The sequence below is a fragment of the Otolemur garnettii genome, unplaced genomic scaffold (genome assembly GCF_000181295.1).
Source record: "Otolemur garnettii isolate 467f Iridium unplaced genomic scaffold, OtoGar3 scaffold00162, whole genome shotgun sequence".
NCBI classification, from domain to species: domain Eukaryota; kingdom Metazoa; phylum Chordata; class Mammalia; order Primates; family Galagidae; genus Otolemur; species Otolemur garnettii.
In genome coordinates, this window is record NW_003852557.1 from 3,533,003 (window position 1) to 3,551,093 (window position 18,091).

At 39.9% G+C, this 18,091-nt stretch overlaps 1 protein-coding gene across 2 annotated transcripts in view; it reads left to right on the forward strand.

Annotated features, from left to right (window-relative positions):
- Positions 1–18,091, forward strand: part of TOM1L1 (target of myb1 like 1 membrane trafficking protein) — a 46,964-nt gene that overhangs the window by 17,415 nt on the left and 11,458 nt on the right. For both annotated transcript variants that reach the window (XM_003800033.3, XM_023519222.1), the window contains 4 exons: positions 9,468–9,601; positions 14,121–14,178; positions 14,426–14,543; positions 15,875–15,971. In XM_003800033.3, the coding sequence (XP_003800081.1) occupies positions 9,468–9,601; positions 14,121–14,178; positions 14,426–14,543; positions 15,875–15,971 (407 nt within the window). The remainder of the gene's footprint in view (positions 1–9,467; positions 9,602–14,120; positions 14,179–14,425; positions 14,544–15,874; positions 15,972–18,091) is intronic.

Sequence of the window (18,091 nt, forward strand, 5' to 3'; positions counted from 1 at the left end):
GTAACTAGGACTATAGGTGCCTGCCATGATGCCTGGCTAGAAAAATAGTTTTTCTATTTTTGGTAGAGACGGGGTCTTGCTCTTGCTCAGGCTGGTCTTGAACTCCTTAGCACAAGCCATCTACCCACCCCAGCCTCCCTGAGTACTGGGATTATAGACATGAGCCACCACGTCCAGCCATAAATCAGTATTTTGGATAAGTGGCTTTAAGTTTATTACTTTTAAAATATCTTACTTAGGAGCATTATAATACATCATTTTGGTAAGCATCTTTGGAGTTCATGGTCATAGGCAAGTTATTTACTAACATTGGACTTAGTTTATGTATGGAATGAATTTAGATGACAATAAACCAAAGTCCTGTTAAACACATCCTATTTATATAGGAGATGAAAAGGAAAGTTAATCATTAAATAGAGATTCTATGTAGTAATCCTTTTTGTAAAAAATCCACAATTGGAGCTTTTACAGATAGAAACTTTATAACTCAAGATGCTAAAAAGAACATTAAGCTAAAATTGAAAAATCAATATCAAAGTGAAAGGGTATATGAGATATGGCAGATAGATTTTTTTCTTTTTTGGTTTGGCCGGGGCTGGGTTTGAACCCACCACGTCTGGCATATGGGGCCAGTTCCCTACCCTTCTGAGCCACAGGTGCCGCTCCAGACAGATAGATTTTTTTTTTAACGTAGGTACAGCAATATTCCTACTTTCACCTGGTCTTCCCAGGCCTTTCCGAGCTCTAAAATGAAATGACTCATGACTTTTCTCTCACGTTCTCATCCATCTGTGACAAATAGTCCATTAGTAAAAATATACTAATAAAATGATTCAGAATCATGTGATTATAATCTTGAGGTCAGTGAAATGGCTTTTTCTCTTCAAGTGTTTGGTTGCCGGTGTTTGGTTGAGTTTTGCAAGAATCATCTCCATTCATTAGTTGCTGTTTGGCTTCTAGAGCTCAGGGCCGTGTATTGCCCTGAATAGTGAAGAGATTTACTTAGGTTGTAAATCAACCTACTATTCCTGGGCAATTCAAGTCTGACGGGTTCTGGCATCAGATCAGTTTGTTTATAGAGACTGTTGAATGTGTCACTTTTTTTCTCTCTTTATGCTTTTGTTGGGGTGGGAGTGGTTACTCTTAATTTCTTTTGACAAAGATTTGAAATTTTTGAAATATCTAACTCCCCTATGGTTGATCTAGAAATAATGTGGTGGCATCTTCTAGGGGGAGAAAGGACAAGTGTGAAGCCAGCTAAGATAGATTATGGGGAAACAAAGTAAATCTCTGGATTGTACTTTTTCAAAGGTTTTCTCACACCTGTCTCAACTATTCAGGTCAGTGGAGTTAGAGCCCCCAGGTATTGCTGGGTCCTCCCTTGGCTGGCTGCTCTCACGTAACTGGAGGGGCTTCTGGAAGCATCAGCCTGAGCCATAAGCAGTGGTCAGCCAGGTAGGGGGTAGGGAGGGCCCATGGGTGAACTCAGAGGGAAGGAGGAGTGCAATAGTAAAGAAGTGATTAAAAACATCTGAAATCAACTATGAAGAGTCCAACAGACTTTTTTCCTCCTAAAACCAATTGATAACCATTTTTTTTTATCTTGCTTAAATAATAAAATTAACCTCTTCTTTTATCTTCAAATCCCATTTAAATAGTGGAAGGGAAATGAAAATAGGAATAAACACCCCAAATTACAGGAAAGGCTAGATAGGCCATCAGGCGACCCGAACAGTGAGAATCTTCAGTGGCTGAAAAAAGCAGATGGGATCAGACCAGCTGAGGAAACCATAGCCCCACCCAGGAAAAAGAGATCCTCCCTATGTGACTTCCCAGGAGCAGCTCATACTAACCTTAAAATCATAGTAAAATTGGATGGCCCTTAGGCACTCAACGGTGATCAAGACAACTGCACCAGTCCTTTTCTGTCTGAGTAGGGAACTTCCAGTATGGCTGTTCTGCCAGAAGAAAGGACTGTCCTCCAAGTAACCGGTGGTTTCTGAAAGAATCTAGGAGCCATTGCAGTCACGAGGAAAATGACCAGCACTCCTGAGGTTTCTTCAATTCTGAAAGCATCTGAGGTTTCTTCAATTCTGAAAGCAGGCTGCCTCATCTCTAGACATGACGATGTGGCACAGTTGTTAGAATTCTCAGGAAAAATTCCTACTTTCCCTCTCTCCACCCAAAGCTGAGGCTGATTACCATTTTCCTTTATGGCTAAAGTTTCTCTGACTCGCTGGCTTGTATCAGGAGTGGCCGCAGAGAAGTTCCAGCTGCTTGTAGGCGTTTTTTGCCCCATCTCCCCATCTTGTTCAGGCCCGGGGCTTTGTCACTGCTCCTGCTGCAAACTTAGTCATTAGAGATTGGCAGGTGCGTGCCTTTGAGCCCCTGTGCCTTTGTTCCTTCTCATATCTTTGCATCCTCTTTGGTTTTCAGCCTTTGAGGATTTCTCATGCATTCTTGAAAGTTTGACGTATGCATTTTAAAATTTCTTTTTTATAATCTTAGTAACTTGAATGAATAAAAACTAAGTTCCTAAATTTAAAAAAAAAAGAATTCTATTTTATATCTTATCCAACATTTTTAGGTATTTTGCTATCAGAGTGTTGAATACAGTACCATGCAAAACCCTAAAAACTCTATGTAGCGGGGGGTTTTTTAATGGAGGTGAAAGTCACAGAACATAAAATTGACCATTTTTAAAATGCACAATTCAGTGACATTTATGTACATTTGTGGTGTAACTATATCATCTGTTCAGTTCCAAAGAATTTCCATCACCCAGAAAGGAAACCTCATGCCCACTAACCAGTCCCTCTCCCTTCCTGTCTTCTTCCATAACCAGAAAACCATCCATCTACTTTCTGTCTCTACGGATTCACATATTCTAGACATTTCATATAAATCGGACCGTACAGTAAGCGGCCTCTTGGGTCTGGCTTCTTTCACTTAGTACAATACTTCCAAGGCTCACCCGTGTTAGAGCATGTGTCAGAATCTCATTCCTTCCCTGACCCGCTGATGCTCCACTGTATGGATGTACCGTATTCTATTTATCGGTGCATTAGTTGATAGACATTGTTCCTGCCTTTTGGCTGTGGTGAACGATGCTGCTGGGAACATTCATGTGCAGGTTTTTGTTTGAAAGTTGTGTTCGTTCACTTTTGAGTGTCAACCTAGGAATGGAATTATTGGGCCGTGTAGTAACTTTGTGTAACTTTTTGAGGAATCATCAAACTGTTCTGCACCGTAGCTGATGGCATTTTGTATTTCTACCTGCAGTATCCGGTATGAGGGTTCCAGTTTCTCCACCTCTTCACCAATACTTGTTATTTTTCCATCGTGTTTTGTTTTTATTTTTTTAAAGAGCCATCCAGTAATGATGAAGCCGTATCTCATTTTTGTTTAAATTTGTTTTTCCCTAATGGCTGGTGATGTGAGCATCTCCATTACAGCTTTCTAAAGGGTAAGCCGGGTATGTTGTTCCTCGCATGAAACCTGCCAGTGGCTTCCCATTACCCTTGGAATAAAACCCCTTGTCTTTACTCGGGCCACAGACCTCCCTGCTCATCTCGTGGCCACCTCTTTTTTCCATGGTACGTGCTCGCTGACCCCTTTCCCTGTTCCTGGAGCACCCTCAGTTCATTCTTGCTAGAGAGCTATGTCCTCCCTGACTCTCTTGCTTCCCATTTTCAAATGGCCACCTTTGTCTTTTCATTCCTATCTCAGCATGTCACCTCCCCCCAGAGGTCTTCTGTTCTCCAGTCTAAAGTCAGCCACCTTCCTGTCATGTCACCATTCCATTCTCTGCCTGGCACTTGTGAGTCTGAAACATTTCCTGCAAAGGTGTCAGTGGTCTGCCTACTGGAATGGCACAAGGCTTGTCTTATTCGCTGCTCCTGTCTGGCTCCCAGGATGCAATGTAATCACTCAATAAAAATAATCTTAATGAATCTGTAGATACCTTCTCCCTACATTTTCTATGGTTTTAATTTAAATCTTTATCCTTGGCATGACAGAGAGATTTTACCTTCATTCATTTCTTTATTAGATGGTTAGTTGTCCAGATAACATTTACTAATAACTCAGACCTTCTCCCAATGATTGCAAATGTCCCTTTTTACATGCTATAATATTTTAGTATGAGGATGTCTTTCGGAGGCTGTTCTCTTCCCTGGGCCTGTTTGTGCCTAAGTTGGTATCCTACTATTTTAATGTAACCCTGAAGATGTATTTTCATGCCTTGTAGGGTATATTAGTTAAAGAGATGACATACTCAGGTGGGATAATTTGAAGAAAGTTTGCCCGAACTGCTGTTTATTTACAAAAATAGAGCGTTCAGAGAAACCAGACTGGCTAAATCACTAGCCTAGACTATTAACTAATTAACCTAGAAGAAGGAACTTTTTGCCCCAGTGGAAAGAATAGTGTGGGGAGGGCAGCCTTGAGAGCCGTGGTGAAGAAGTAGAAAGAATAAATATTCTGAGTTGATTCTCCTCCCTTCCTCCTATTTCCTGCCAGCTCACCCACTGGCTGAACACAGACAGAAGTCAGAGGATCTCATGATATGGTTCCTGCATGCCCGGCCCCAGGGCACAGAGTCGGGCCGAGAGTGCAGGCAGTGGGTCTGGAGGGCAAAGGAAAGGTGTCCAGCAGACCTGAGAGGCATCACTGCAAATCTCCTGGCTGCTCTTGCACGTAGACTTTCCCAGCGAGCGACCATAGTCTTATCACAGCGTGTGTTAACATTAAACCAGCCTGTGTACTTGGAACCTCTTCCTGTTTTGTCTGTTTGTGCTTATCTTCTAGCAGCTGTTCTGTGTCTTTGGAACCTGTTTCCTTCCATCTGAAATCTAATACACTTACACGGAATCCCCTCTCTTTTTCGCCAGTCTATGCTGAACAATTAGATCCTGAAGGCCTGTTCAGTAAGGGGGAGCTTCTGCTCTTTGTTAGACTCTAAGGAGTAAAATCGTATTGTGCAGTAGACATTTATTCCCACTAATGTGTTGCCTGTGGACTTTGTCCTTTGTGAGGGGTGGGGCCTGGGTTTCCTGGAGCTGCCAGAGTGGAGTATGATGATTCTGAGGCTGCATGCAGTCTGATGAGTGCCGTGATGAGTGCCGTGATGAGTGTATGGTGGCTGCTCTGTCATAGGAACGAAGAGCGGCAGCTTGCATTTTCCTTATTTGCTGTCTTGGCGTTGTGCACTCAGCTCTGGACCACCTCACTCTGATCTTAAAGAGCTGACTTTTCCTTGGTACCTCCCACCTTAGTCTTTCTTATTTTCTGCCCTTATAGGACAAGGAAAGAAGAGAAAGAAGTGCTTTAGATTTCTGCAGCATAAAAGAAACGCAGATTTTGAAAATACCACTACAGAAAACTTTACCTGAACTTACTTGGAGAAATTTCAAATCATGGGAATGTAAAATCTTTCATAACCAGTTGGGGAAAAAAACTTGGGGGGGGGTGCAATTATACTCCCTTGACCATTTGTTTTTCTTTACCATTCAGAAACTTGTATTAAGAATAGAACAACTATTTGCCCACAGGCGCAAAAACTATAATTAAATTCAAGAAGTGGTGGTGGAGGAGGGGGAGGGAGTTTGGTAAGCTCCCATCCAACAGGCCCAGTGTAAGGGCATATGACACACATCCCGGGTGAAGGGCCCAAGTACAACTTGGACTTCACCTAACAATGTAATCTGATCGTATGTACCCTTAGACTAATTTAAGATTTTAAAAAAGGAGTGGAAGGGACTGTTAGCATGATGGAGTCCATCTCCCTCCCTGTACAGATGAGGCTGCATGTTTGGCAAGGGAATGATAGGTGATGAGCTGGAATGAGAACCTCATCCGGAGCTCGTGTTCTCTCCATCTTTCCAGCTTGTTTCTTACTTTGTTTCTCACCCAGGACTGACTTCCCAGTATAGGCTACTGACCTACTGTCTCTTCCTGGGGGAGTATGTATTAGCTCTCAAGCTAGATGGGAAGCAATTCGAAGGCAGTAGTCAGCTCCTAGACTATCTGTCGCAGTCTTTCGTATGCACATTGGTTGTACGTGTTTCGCACCCTAAATGAGTTCATTAACCATCTGTTGAATTGACGGATGCTCTTTGTTGAAGAATGAATGACAGGAGTTACCGCAGACAAAGACCCTAGAGAAGTAAAACGTAGGCTATATTTTAGTTGGAAAAAAGAGTCAGAGGGTTCTAATAAGCTGATGATCTTCTTGAGGATTGTCAACAACTGATTCGTCTTTCAGCCAGGGCCCGTGTAAGGAAAAGGAGCCAGTGGGAACAAGTTAAAGTGAGAAGTGTTCAGTTCTAGAGTGGGCAGGGCGAGTTTCTAATTTGAGCAGACCCGGATGTCCTCTGTGTCGCTTGCTGTCTTTGAGGGGAGAACTGGGATAAAGGAAATACGTTATGGGCTGCTAATGGGGATATTACTGCCGTATCCTTATTTCCAGAGATGCTTTCAAACGGAGACGTTTCTTCCTGTTTGTGCTCCTTCCAGGGAGGTGTTCAGCACTTTTATGTCTCTTTTTATTGCATTGCCCTGTTTTGGTGAATGTGGGATGACTGCAGCTGGAGTTGAAAGTGCAGCGGGGTCTCATTCCTTAATTCCTGAGTGCTCTGTGGAGGTACAGGAGCCTTCTGGGTGTCAGAAGAGGAAGGCTTAATGAGCTCCTTTTTATTTTGCTCTAAAGACTTGAATTGATCATTAAATTCACTTTAACTTAGAAGCCTGTGTTTGTTTTTATATGGTGGAAAAGGAGGCGATTCTAGGGCCTCCGGGGTGGACATACGCACCCGCAGCTGTTGCTCTGTGCTTGACTCGCTCCCCCTGGCTCCCCACATCCCCGGCCCTGCAGGTGCCTGCTGTGGGGAACTCTGACCCATCCTTTTTGTCGATGGCGCTTGATCTATGCTGTTTCCAGGTGGCTTGGCACTCCTCTGAGACAGACATCAATTGCAAAGATCAGAGTGGGCTGTCTTTTGAAGAGGTTTTTTACATTCTGCTTTGCAAACCTGTCAAGAGATGGGGTGTTCCTTTCATGTTACCCTTCCATCTGTCTCTGGAAGAGGCAAAGGGAGTGTCTTCATGTGACCGGCGGCTATTGATGTTGGCTGCAAATTCATTTCAAATTAATTTCTACATTTTTGTCACAGGCATCTACCTAACAGCTATTGTATTCCCTTGATCTTGACATGGCTCTAGCAAGGCTGCCAGTGAGCAACAAGAGAAACAATTTCTGTACACTCTCTAAAGCAAGAACAAAGGAAAAGTTTTCATTCATCATGGGGGTAATATTAAATGCCATTCATAGTTCTCTCCTTTGTATAGTATTGGGTGCTGGGTAATAGCCTGAGCATTACAAGAGTGTATAAATTATCTAGTTGAGTTTCTAGTGATACCTCGTCAAGCAGCCATAAGACATTTACTATAGACACTGTGAGGTTTCAGCTACACCATTGTCTAGTCTAACAAAGACCCATAAGATAGTTGCTGTCAACATATTATGGATGAAAAAAAAAAAAACCAGAGGTAAATTAAGCCATATTTCTGAAACTCCCATATTAAGTATGCATATGGGAAACGCCTTTGACCTACTGAGTTCAAAGTCTTTCCTGTTGGCAGGAAACATACTAGGAGGCCATAAGTAACCGAAGTCTAGCTGTCACCTGTCTTTGTTTTATTGGAACATGTCTGCTCCCTTTGTTTACTTTTTTTTTTTGACAAAGAGTCTCACTTTGTCAACCTTGGTAGAGTACTGTGTCATCATACCCCACAGCAAACTCAAACTTTTGGGCTCAAGCTATCCTCTTGCCTCAGCCACCCAAGTAGCTGGTACTATAGGCGCCCACCATAATGCCCAGCTATTTTATTTCTGGCTCAGGCTGGTCTCAAACCTGTGAGCTCAGGCAGTCCACCTGCCCCAGCCTCCCAGAGTGCTAGGATTACAGGCATGACCACCATACCTGTCCTGGGTACATATTCTCAAGAGTTGTTTGTATGCGACAATGGCCAAGTTGAGTAGTTGCAACAGAGACTAGATGGCCCACAAAGCAGGAAATATTTAACATCCGAGACTTTAATGAACTGCTGATTCCTATACTATACCGTTGCCGATAGAGGCCATTGTCTTTAACAAATAAGATAGATTTCCTGGCTGCACATTGTTGAGTACAAATACCAAGAGTCTGTCATCTATCTGTCTGCCTCCCTTTTTTTCCCCCCAAATTCATTTCATTTTGTCTTTTACGTTATTTTTGTTATTTTGTAGAGAGGTAGTGGCTTTTACCTCTTGGGTCTAGAATAGTTTGATTTATTTAGTTGAAGAGGTTTCCTGTCAGGAGTCTTCTAATATAATAGACTGTTAGAGATACTCAATGGTTTTATGAAGCATCCATTTTTTCAGCAGGCCTTTCTTTCTTGAGGGGAAGAAGTCAGATAATGTAATTGTGCAGCATTTCAGCAAGTTCTTTCATTATGTTTTTGCCTGATGTTAATGTACTATTACGTGGACAGATTCTAGCCCAGATGGACTTGAGGCAATATTAATATCAGTTTTCCACGCCTCGGGTTTATTGGAGGCTTTGCCTAGAAGGAAGTCAGTTATAAGGCAGTGTTTTAAAATGTCCGTGTACATGAGAACACATTAGGGTGCTTATAAAAAAGAAATATATACATATGTGTGTATATGTAATATATATATATACACACATTTTTTTTCTCAGAGCCTCAGCCCTAGAGATTTTGAATCAGTAAGTTTTCTATAGATGGCCTCTAATACTTATGAGATAAAACAGATAGAACCACGGCTTAATGCAGTGGTTCTAGGTAGTCCAGATCAGGGTATTATTATCCATGACCAGTTTTTAAATCCTTGGTCAGTTTACCTTGGAATTGATATAACTATAAACTTAAAAAGTTAAAGTATGACCTAACAAGCAATAAAATAATGCCACTGTAATTGAGTGTATTTTAACTGCTTCCTCCACGACCACCAGTAATAACAGTAACATTTTATGTTTATGCTTTTTAGTTACGAAGTTTATTATTACATACCTCTAATTCGATTTCCAGGTCAACCCCTAAAGTAGATGTGGCAGGTGGTATGATTTTCATTTATCAATGAGAGAAATGGGATTTAGAAAATAGGTATTTTTCCCCCCAGTGCATCTAGAATTCCTACCCAGAACTTCTAACTTTAAGTCGGTGTTACTTCCAGTATATCATATTGCTCTTATAACCAGTTTCAATTTTTGGAGGACGGTATAATCATTGTATAACCCACTGCTTTGTGATAGGATGGCTGAGCTCTTTATGGTTAAATACTTTGGTAGTCCCCCAAAGGTGACTCAGCACGGAGGTGATTGCAGGTGTGTGCAGGTTGGTGAGTCAGTTGTTTTTATAGACCATTCCAAGCACGGGAGAAGAAACCTCTCTCCTTTCTTTGACAGAAACTTTATAATACGAGTCGGGAGATGCAGGAGAGGATCATGGACCTGCTCGTGGTGGTGGAAAATGAAGATGTGACTGTGGAGCTAATTGAAGTGAATGAGGATTTGAATAATGTCATCCTTGGGTATGAGAGGTGAGCAGGTGGTACGGCCCTCCCCATCCTCCAGTTCTCGTGTCACTACCAGGAACTCAGCATTATCATTAGACTGCCTGCAGGAAACACTTTTGAGGTCCTTATTGCTCAGTGGAAGACATACTGGCCTTTTGGGTGGGTCAGTTTCCCTTCAGTGTGTGGCCCCTACTCTGTAAATGCCAGAAAGATGTTACTCTTAGTTAAACTGACATTTCTTCCTTTTTTCTTTTTTTTTTTTTTTTTTTTTTTTGAGGCAAGGTCTTGCTTTGATACCCAGGCTGGAGTGCAGTGATGCCATCATCATTCATTGAACCCGAATGGAGATAGGGTCTCACTATGTTACCTGGTCTGGTCTCATATCGAGGCCTTAGGCAGTCCTCTAACCCAGGGGTCCTCAAACTTTTTAAACAGGGCATCAGTTCACTGTCCCTCAGACCGTTGGAGGGCCAGACTGTGGGCCCCTGGATGAGTCGAGTCGGCTGCTAAGCAGGAGAGGCAGCAGCGGCAAAAACACCCAGAGGGCTGAATAAATGTCCTAGACTGGCTGCATGTGGCCTGTGGGCCATAGTTTAAGGACGCCTGCAAGTCTAACCTCAGCCTCCCCAAGTGCTAAAAGTACAGGCATTATCTAAAGATGCACATTGCACCCTGAGAGGCACAATTTCTGTTGAGAATTACTGGGAATGTTTAATTGCCAAGGGGCTATATTTCTAACTAGTTGAAAAATGAGGCAAGTCTTATATAAGGGAAAGAGGTGAACAGGTCTGGGTGCAAATCTAGTTGATCATTTTGGGTATGTTGCATAACTTTAATAAGACTTAAGGTTTTTTAAATCCATTAAAGAGGATAATATCTATTTGGATCAACTTGAGTTTTTTTTTTTTTTTTTTTTTTTGAGAATTAAATGAGACAATGTCTCTAATAGTACCTAGCACAATGCTAGTACATTGATATCCCTTAAATAAGAATTTCTTATATCCTCCCTATTAATATCCTATTACACCTTTTAATTTATTGACTAGATTTTTTCAGGAGATTCAGCTATGAAATGGCAGTTTCTTTCCTTCACTATCTTCATAATTATTGCCTATTAGGGATGGGGACAAGAGCACTGACTGACACTCCGAGCCCAGGGACCATGTTTTCTTTCTTAGCACTGAACAAACTCATGCTTCTTGCCTTTTGTTTTCCATGGAACAAATCTTTGTCAACGGAAAAATTTTCTAAAGAAAATCACGTGGATTTTAGAATAGTGCTGCCTTCTGGTTTTCATTTTGGAGAATTCCATTGCAAACCCCAAGACCACAGCCTAAAGGCTTCCTCTGAGGGGGAATGTGTGTTTATTTGGCCTAGATAGGAGAAGATTGGATTACTTCCATGAACAGCTCATTTTGATGAGGCCTTGAATCACGACTACAGAAAATTGTGTGATTAGAACACTTGAGTCCTAAAATTCAGAAATGCTTGCGTCTAGAAAAGATACTAGTCTGGTGTTTTAGTTTTTGATGGCTACTATGACAAATTACCACAGACTTAGTGGCGTCAAACAGCACAACTTCATTATCGTAGAATGATAAAGTAAGTTCCGTAGGTTAAGAGTCCAAAATGGGATTCCCTGAGCTAAATTCAAGCCTCTAAGAGGAGAATACAGCTCCTTACTTTTGCTGCTTCTAGAGGCTGTCCACTTTCCGAGATTGTGTCCCCTGTCCTCTATCTTGAAAGCCAGCAGTGTCCAGTTCAGTCCTTCTGACAGTATCTCACTGTCACTTCTGCTTCTGCCTCTTTCTTACACACGTGAGGACCTTTATGACTACTTTGGGCTCATCTGTACAGTCCAGGATAATGTCCCAGTTAAGGTCAGGTCACTAGCAGACTTGGTTCCTTTTGCAACTTTAAATCTGCCCTCGCTGTGTAACCTAACACACCACTGGTTCTTTTGACTAGAACATGGATGCCTTTTGGGAAGGGGGGCATTAACATGTCTATCACCGTCTGCTCTCTGGTCTCCAAAGATGCACATCCATCCCACACATGAAATACATTTATTTCCCCCCAAGTCTCCACTCATTTTATCTGAAGAGTAGTTGTGCAAATAAAGAAATTGCAATTTGTTACTCCGAGCTTGATCTGGAAATGTTGTTCACACCCAGGACAAAGCTGACTAGATACTGACTACGATACTATTATATAACTGAGACAGAATTAAAATCATGTGTCTCAGAAAAATTCTTAACCCTAAGGTGCGTATGCTATTCACGCTAAGCTTTTTACACATTAAAGTGTTTGGGCTTATGGAGTCAAGGTGTCATGGTATTAGGTTATCGAGTATGAAATGTCTGAAATGTGCAGTGTCTTCCTTAAGTACTGAATTTAACGGTTGATATCTCTGTCTTTTTCCAGTGATATTTAAGAGAGTGTGTGTATTTTATCACGAAGGCACATCCTCTTTCTTTTGAACAGCACATTTTGGCTTGTGATTATCTTTTAGATTTTTCTTTAAGAGCAATCTTTGTGAAACCATGAATAAGTCAAAACTTTGTGTTATTTTTGACATGAGTTCTGCAACCAATGCAGCACACACAGCCTGAAATATCTACAAAGTGTTGGGAAGGACGTGGCTAATCAATGCACAGTATGTTCATGGTTTGAGACATTCCATTCTGGTGATTTTAATCTTGAAAATGAACCACGTGGACGACCTGAGACCAAGGTGGATAAGGATAGGCTGAAAGCTATAGTGGAAGCAAATCCATCTCAACCTACGCATGAATTAGCAACAAGGTTTCATGTTACTATTTCAGTAATATTGGATCATTTGAAATAAATCAGCATGGTAAAGAAGCTTGACAGATGGGTGCCTCCTGAATTAAATGAACATCAGAAGAGAAATCGTCGCAAAGCTCGCCTTTCTTTGCTGTCACAACATAAAGGTGAACCATTTGTACCATCATATTGTTACATCTGATGAAAATGGATTTTTTTGGACAAATCATAAGCCTTTGGCACAATGGTTGAATAAAGATGAAGTGCCGACACACAGTCTAAAGCCAAATATTCATCAGGAAAAGCTAATGGTGTCTGTTTGGTGGGCCAGTGTTGGTGTCATTCACTATGGCTTCATGAAACCTTGTTAATTGGTTATAGCAGATGTCTACTGCAGCCAGTAGGATGAAATGGTGAGGTGCTTGTGATTAAGCCTCTGAGATTGGTCAGTAGAGACAGACCAACCCACTTGCAATACAAGGCTCAATCACTCGCCGCACAAACAATGCTGCTCAAACTACAGAACCTGCACTGGGAAACTCTCTGACATCCACTGTATTCACTAGACTTTGCACCAGCTGACTAGCATTTCTTGCAGGCTTTGGACCTGGAAGAAGATTTATTAATTTTTTTGTTTATTTATTTTGTGATTTTTATTTGGAAAAATAATTCAATTCTCAATAAGCTATGGAAAATGCTTTTCACAATTTTATCACTACTTGCTCTCCCGGCTTCTTTATTGCTGGCATAAACAAGCTACCATTAAGATAGTTTACGTGAATACTTTGACTAATCGTCCTGCCTCTTGTTTGAGATAAACATAATAAACTGAACTTTTGATTGAAATCAGACATTTCCCATTTAATGACCTAATACTAAGACTGTATATTTCTAAAGCAAGTCTGTTTGCGAAACTTTTCCATATTTGTCTACCTGTACTATTTTTCTATCTATTTTTGCCCAGAAATTAACTTTCTCAGGAAACAGTTCAAGTGTTCTTACTCCCTTTTAGCAGATGGAGAACCAGGATTTAGGAAGTGTTACCTGTCACGTAGCTATTAGGTAATAATGTTGACGCTGCGACCTTGGACTTCTGCCTTCAGCTTCCCTTTTATGTCTAGTCTCCTATTCATTTAACTGCTCCTCCTTTACCCTCAGTGGACAAGTAATGTAAAATTAAAGTTGCAGTTGATATTTTTTGTTCTTAAGTATCTTATATAAATAAATAGTGGAACAATGAAAATACTTTAAATATGCTTGAAAATTTAAAAAACTATTTATAATGGCACCATCAGAAACAAATATTCGAGAATAGAAATGGTTAAAACTATGATAGATCTATAAAGTAAAATGTTACAGCCATCAAAAATTGTATTTTTGAGTAGAAAAATGCAACATAATCAAATTAGGACACAGAATTAGGTAAGGTTTAATTTCAAGTAAGTTTAAAAATAGATTCATTAATAGAAGAAATATTTGAATAGTGTTAATAGGGTTAGTAATTTCTGGGTGATAGGATTATTATCAATTTTTAAAAACACTTTTCTATTTTCTCACCATTTTCTCTAAGGGTATTAGTATTCCATAAACTGGAAAAAAGTTATTCAAAATATTTTACTGGGAATTGAGTAAAATTGTACTGGCATGAGGCTGACTATCTTCATTTCTTAATATCTGAATATTAATAATTGCTGAATTTTATTGCATTTTCTTATATGTTTTCTTTTAAATACTTGTGTTTTACTCATTTAAACAGGTTTAGTCGAAACCAACAAAGGATTCTGGAGCTAAATAACCATCAGGAAGCTACCAATGTAAGTGATTAGAAATGTTATAAAATAAATAACCGGACAGTTCACCAGTTATATAGTAAGAAGCAAGGCTTACCTAAAACAGTCTCATGGAGACCGCATTGACAAGTTGGCGTGGTTTTGGTGGTAAGGAGTAATTACCTTAATAATGTTATTAAGGAAGGCCTGTGGGGAGAAAGCCAAGATAAATTATATGACACATTTTCTTTGTTTTTTACTTTTTTTTTTTTTTTTTTTGCTTTGTTTTCAGACTACCAGTGAGCCCTCCGCCCCTTCTTGTGATCTCCTGGACCTAAGTCCCAGTTCTCTGATGCCTAGGACCACTCAGGGAGAACACAGCACCAGGAACACTCAGCTTCCAGACTTAAGTAAATAAGCACCCAGGCCTTTCAGACCAGCAGAAGAGCTTGACGTGAAACAGTTCTCCTTAATTTCATGATTAAATGCTACCTGAGAAGGACTGAAGTCAGGCTGAATATCAGAGAACTATGTCAGGAGATGTAACTATTTCCTGGCACGTGGTTGGGTCAAACCCAATACTGGAGTGGGATGTGTCTGGGGAGGAGAGGAGGTCCTTGAAATTCATCCTACTGGCTTAGAATGTCATGGGATTCACCTGCCTGCTTTTTAGAGGTTGCTCAGGTTGATGGTCAATACTTAAAATCTACTCTGAACCCACATACTATTATCACTGGGTTTTTCTGCTGTACCGCAGCATCCGGTAAGGGAGTATTTGATGCAAATGAAGAAATTCAGGACTTAGAAGGAACAGATCCACGTAGTGGTGAAATGTAGAGGAAAATTACAGGCTTTCAAGCCAGACGAATCCAAGTTAAAAAACCAGTTCTGTCGCTTTTTAACCACCCATCCTTTGAGACTTTATAAAATGGGAACAGTGGTTGCCTTAAGGGGTTGTGATGAAGGTAAACGAACTCATGTCTGTAAAATGCGTTGCCAACATGCCCAGAACACATTTTATAAACATTCATAAAAAATGGGGATTACCTATCTTACCTTGTTTATCTTCTGTCCTTAGGCTCAGGAAATGTTGGCAAATTATAAAATAAGGACAGTGAAAAATGCTGAAATAATAGAAGTTTTACCAAACTCAGGTTATTTTTTCTCTCATATCATCTGGTCTTTCCAGAGTAAGATATTCAGTACCACTGAATTTGTGGTTTTCTGACAATTTCCCCATTTATAAAATGTTGGCTACTAGCTTACGTAGGCCGGTGGGATGTGGACAATCAGTTACATTGGAGAGTCTTCTTGAATTTTCATCAGGAATTTTCATGGGGGAGAAAGCAATCACTCTGGGTATTTCACATAAGATTATGGTGCTTAGAGCTCGAGGTGATGGTAGAGCTCAATATATACCATAACTTTTTATTTTTGTGCTGGGCAGAACAAGACATGTAAAGTCCTTTCCATTCTGGATCAGTTTGGGATTTCAGAAAACCAAACACAACAATATCTGTTACGTTTGCCACAAACTATTTTTGTGTCAGGGAACGTGCCTCTTGCTCTCTCTCTCCCTCAAATGAGGCCTTTTTACTTCTCTTAGAGCAAATCTCATGATGACAGAAGATCTAAATTAATCTCTTTAATGTGGTTGGATTTCTTTTGCGTGCTGTGGAAAATCCAGCGTGACTAACTGACACAGTGTTTTAAAGCCAAACAAGTCCGTTTTGTGTTCTAGATTTCAGTTCTCCAAGTCCTGATGTAACAAACCACTTAGTACCCAGTCTTCCTCCACAGATGGATTTGCTAGCCTTGGAAAACACAGAAACACCCGTGTAAGTATGTTAGCAACACTGTGGAACTAAAACCCTGATATTCTGATTCTTTATGTTTAAGAAAACATGGCATAATAGGGAAAAGAGAGATAGACTTATAAATCAGAGAGACCTGAGTTAGAATCTCAGTACTACTGCCTACTAGCTGTATGACCTAGGATGAGACACCTAGACACTGAACGTTCATTTTTCTTCTAAGAATACTTTCTTAAGATTCTTAAAGAGATTTGGTGAGATGCTGCATGCAAAACTCCTAACATGGTACTTGGTACATAATGAGCCTTTAACAAAGTGTGTCTATTTTTTTCGTGGTAGCAGGAGGTGGGGGGAGAGTTCAAATTCCCACTGAACAAGAGAAGAGACTGAGACTTCCTAGTCTTTTCTCTATCCAAAGAAATAGAACTTAGCCAAGTTTATGTAGTTCATAAGGAGTAAGTCTAATGAACTGATTTCACCAAGAAATACTGATGACCGAGAAACATATGCAATGATGTTCAACTTTACTTAGAGAGAAATGGAAATTAAACTTCCCATCTGGCATTTTTTAAAGCTTCTCTGACAGAAGTTCGAGTATTTGATAACATACCTTATTGGCTTTGGGAAGACAGTTACGATCACAAAGTTATGCAACCCTTAAAAGGAGCAAGTGGCAGTATCTCTTGCAATGACAAATGAATTCACCTTTGAATCTGCAATCTTATTTCTAGGAATTTTTACTGTACTTAACGATAAAATTAGGTGTTTACAAGATCATGATTTACGACATTTTGGGCAATAGAAAATAACTGAAAACAACTCAAGTACCCATCAGTTGGGGACTGGGTAAATAAATATCTGTATAATATACAACTGGTGAGCCAAAAATAGTGAAGGACAGTCACCAGCATATTTATTGCAAAAAGAGAAAAAAAAGGTGCACAGTAGTGTGTGTAAAATATTATTTGTGTCAGACGATGTGAAATAAGAATACATATTAATATTTGCTTCTGTTTGAAAGAAGGAACTAAAAGAGAGTGGTTAAGTTCAGGGAGAGGCAGAATAAATAGAATGAAAACTAAACAGACACTGGATTTGCCTTATGCCAAACCAGGTGTCACTTTTTCCTTTTAAGTGTATATATTTCAAGTAATGGGAAATACGTTGCCATGATTCTCAGATATCAAAACAATATAAAAAGATCATTACTTTACTAAAAACAATCTAAAACAATATAAAAAGACAATTACTCATCTCCCCCCACCTCATTCTTCCTTTCCCCTTTGCTGTCGTGTCACCCTTTGCTCCCACCCAGATAATCACTTTAAGTCAAAGTGTCTGTAGGTAAATATGAATACGATTTTTTTTCTCCATTATTAAATAAAATACAGCATGCTACCACTCTGTTCTGAACTTTGCTTTTGCTTTTCACTTAACAACATACAGTGGCAGCACATTTATGCCAATGGACTTAAGATTTTTTTTAAGTTGCCATGCATTTTTTTTTTAATTTAGATACTTGTATATTCAGTCATTGAATTACTTTTCTACACTTAAGAGGGGGAGAAACGGGGGAACAGAATGAGAAAGAAGAATCAAACTGAGAAGAAAAAGGAGCAAAAGAAAGTAGGAGAGAAGAGAGGAAAGACATTCGTATGTTGAGAAATGATACAGTGTCCCTTGCTATTGATTGACCACCAAGTTGGGTCAGTACCTTAGACTGGCTACCTCCAATCTTGGCTACATGCAATGCATGTAAATGTTGAAATGTAGGCAAATTTCTAATGAAGTTGATTCGTTAAAAAAAGTGTCACCTAGAATAGCTGATTCTGTAAAATAGCAACTCAAAGTATTGTTAAAAAAAGAAACCAAAGTAGTCGATTCTATTCCTGTTATCTTGCTAATCTCATTGGGTAATTTGAGAAAGAATAAGTAACACAGACAAAATCCTATTATAACAAATGTCCATAAAATTCATTAAAAAATCAAATTCCAGCTAATAGCTGCTTATTTTAATCTGTAACCTACTGGATCTCATACTTTAGTGTGCATAAAAATCACTTGGTAACTTAAAGAGTCAAATTGCTTGTGGCCTGAAATTTTGATTCAATAACAGAACCCACTAGTTCTAACAGGCATCCTCG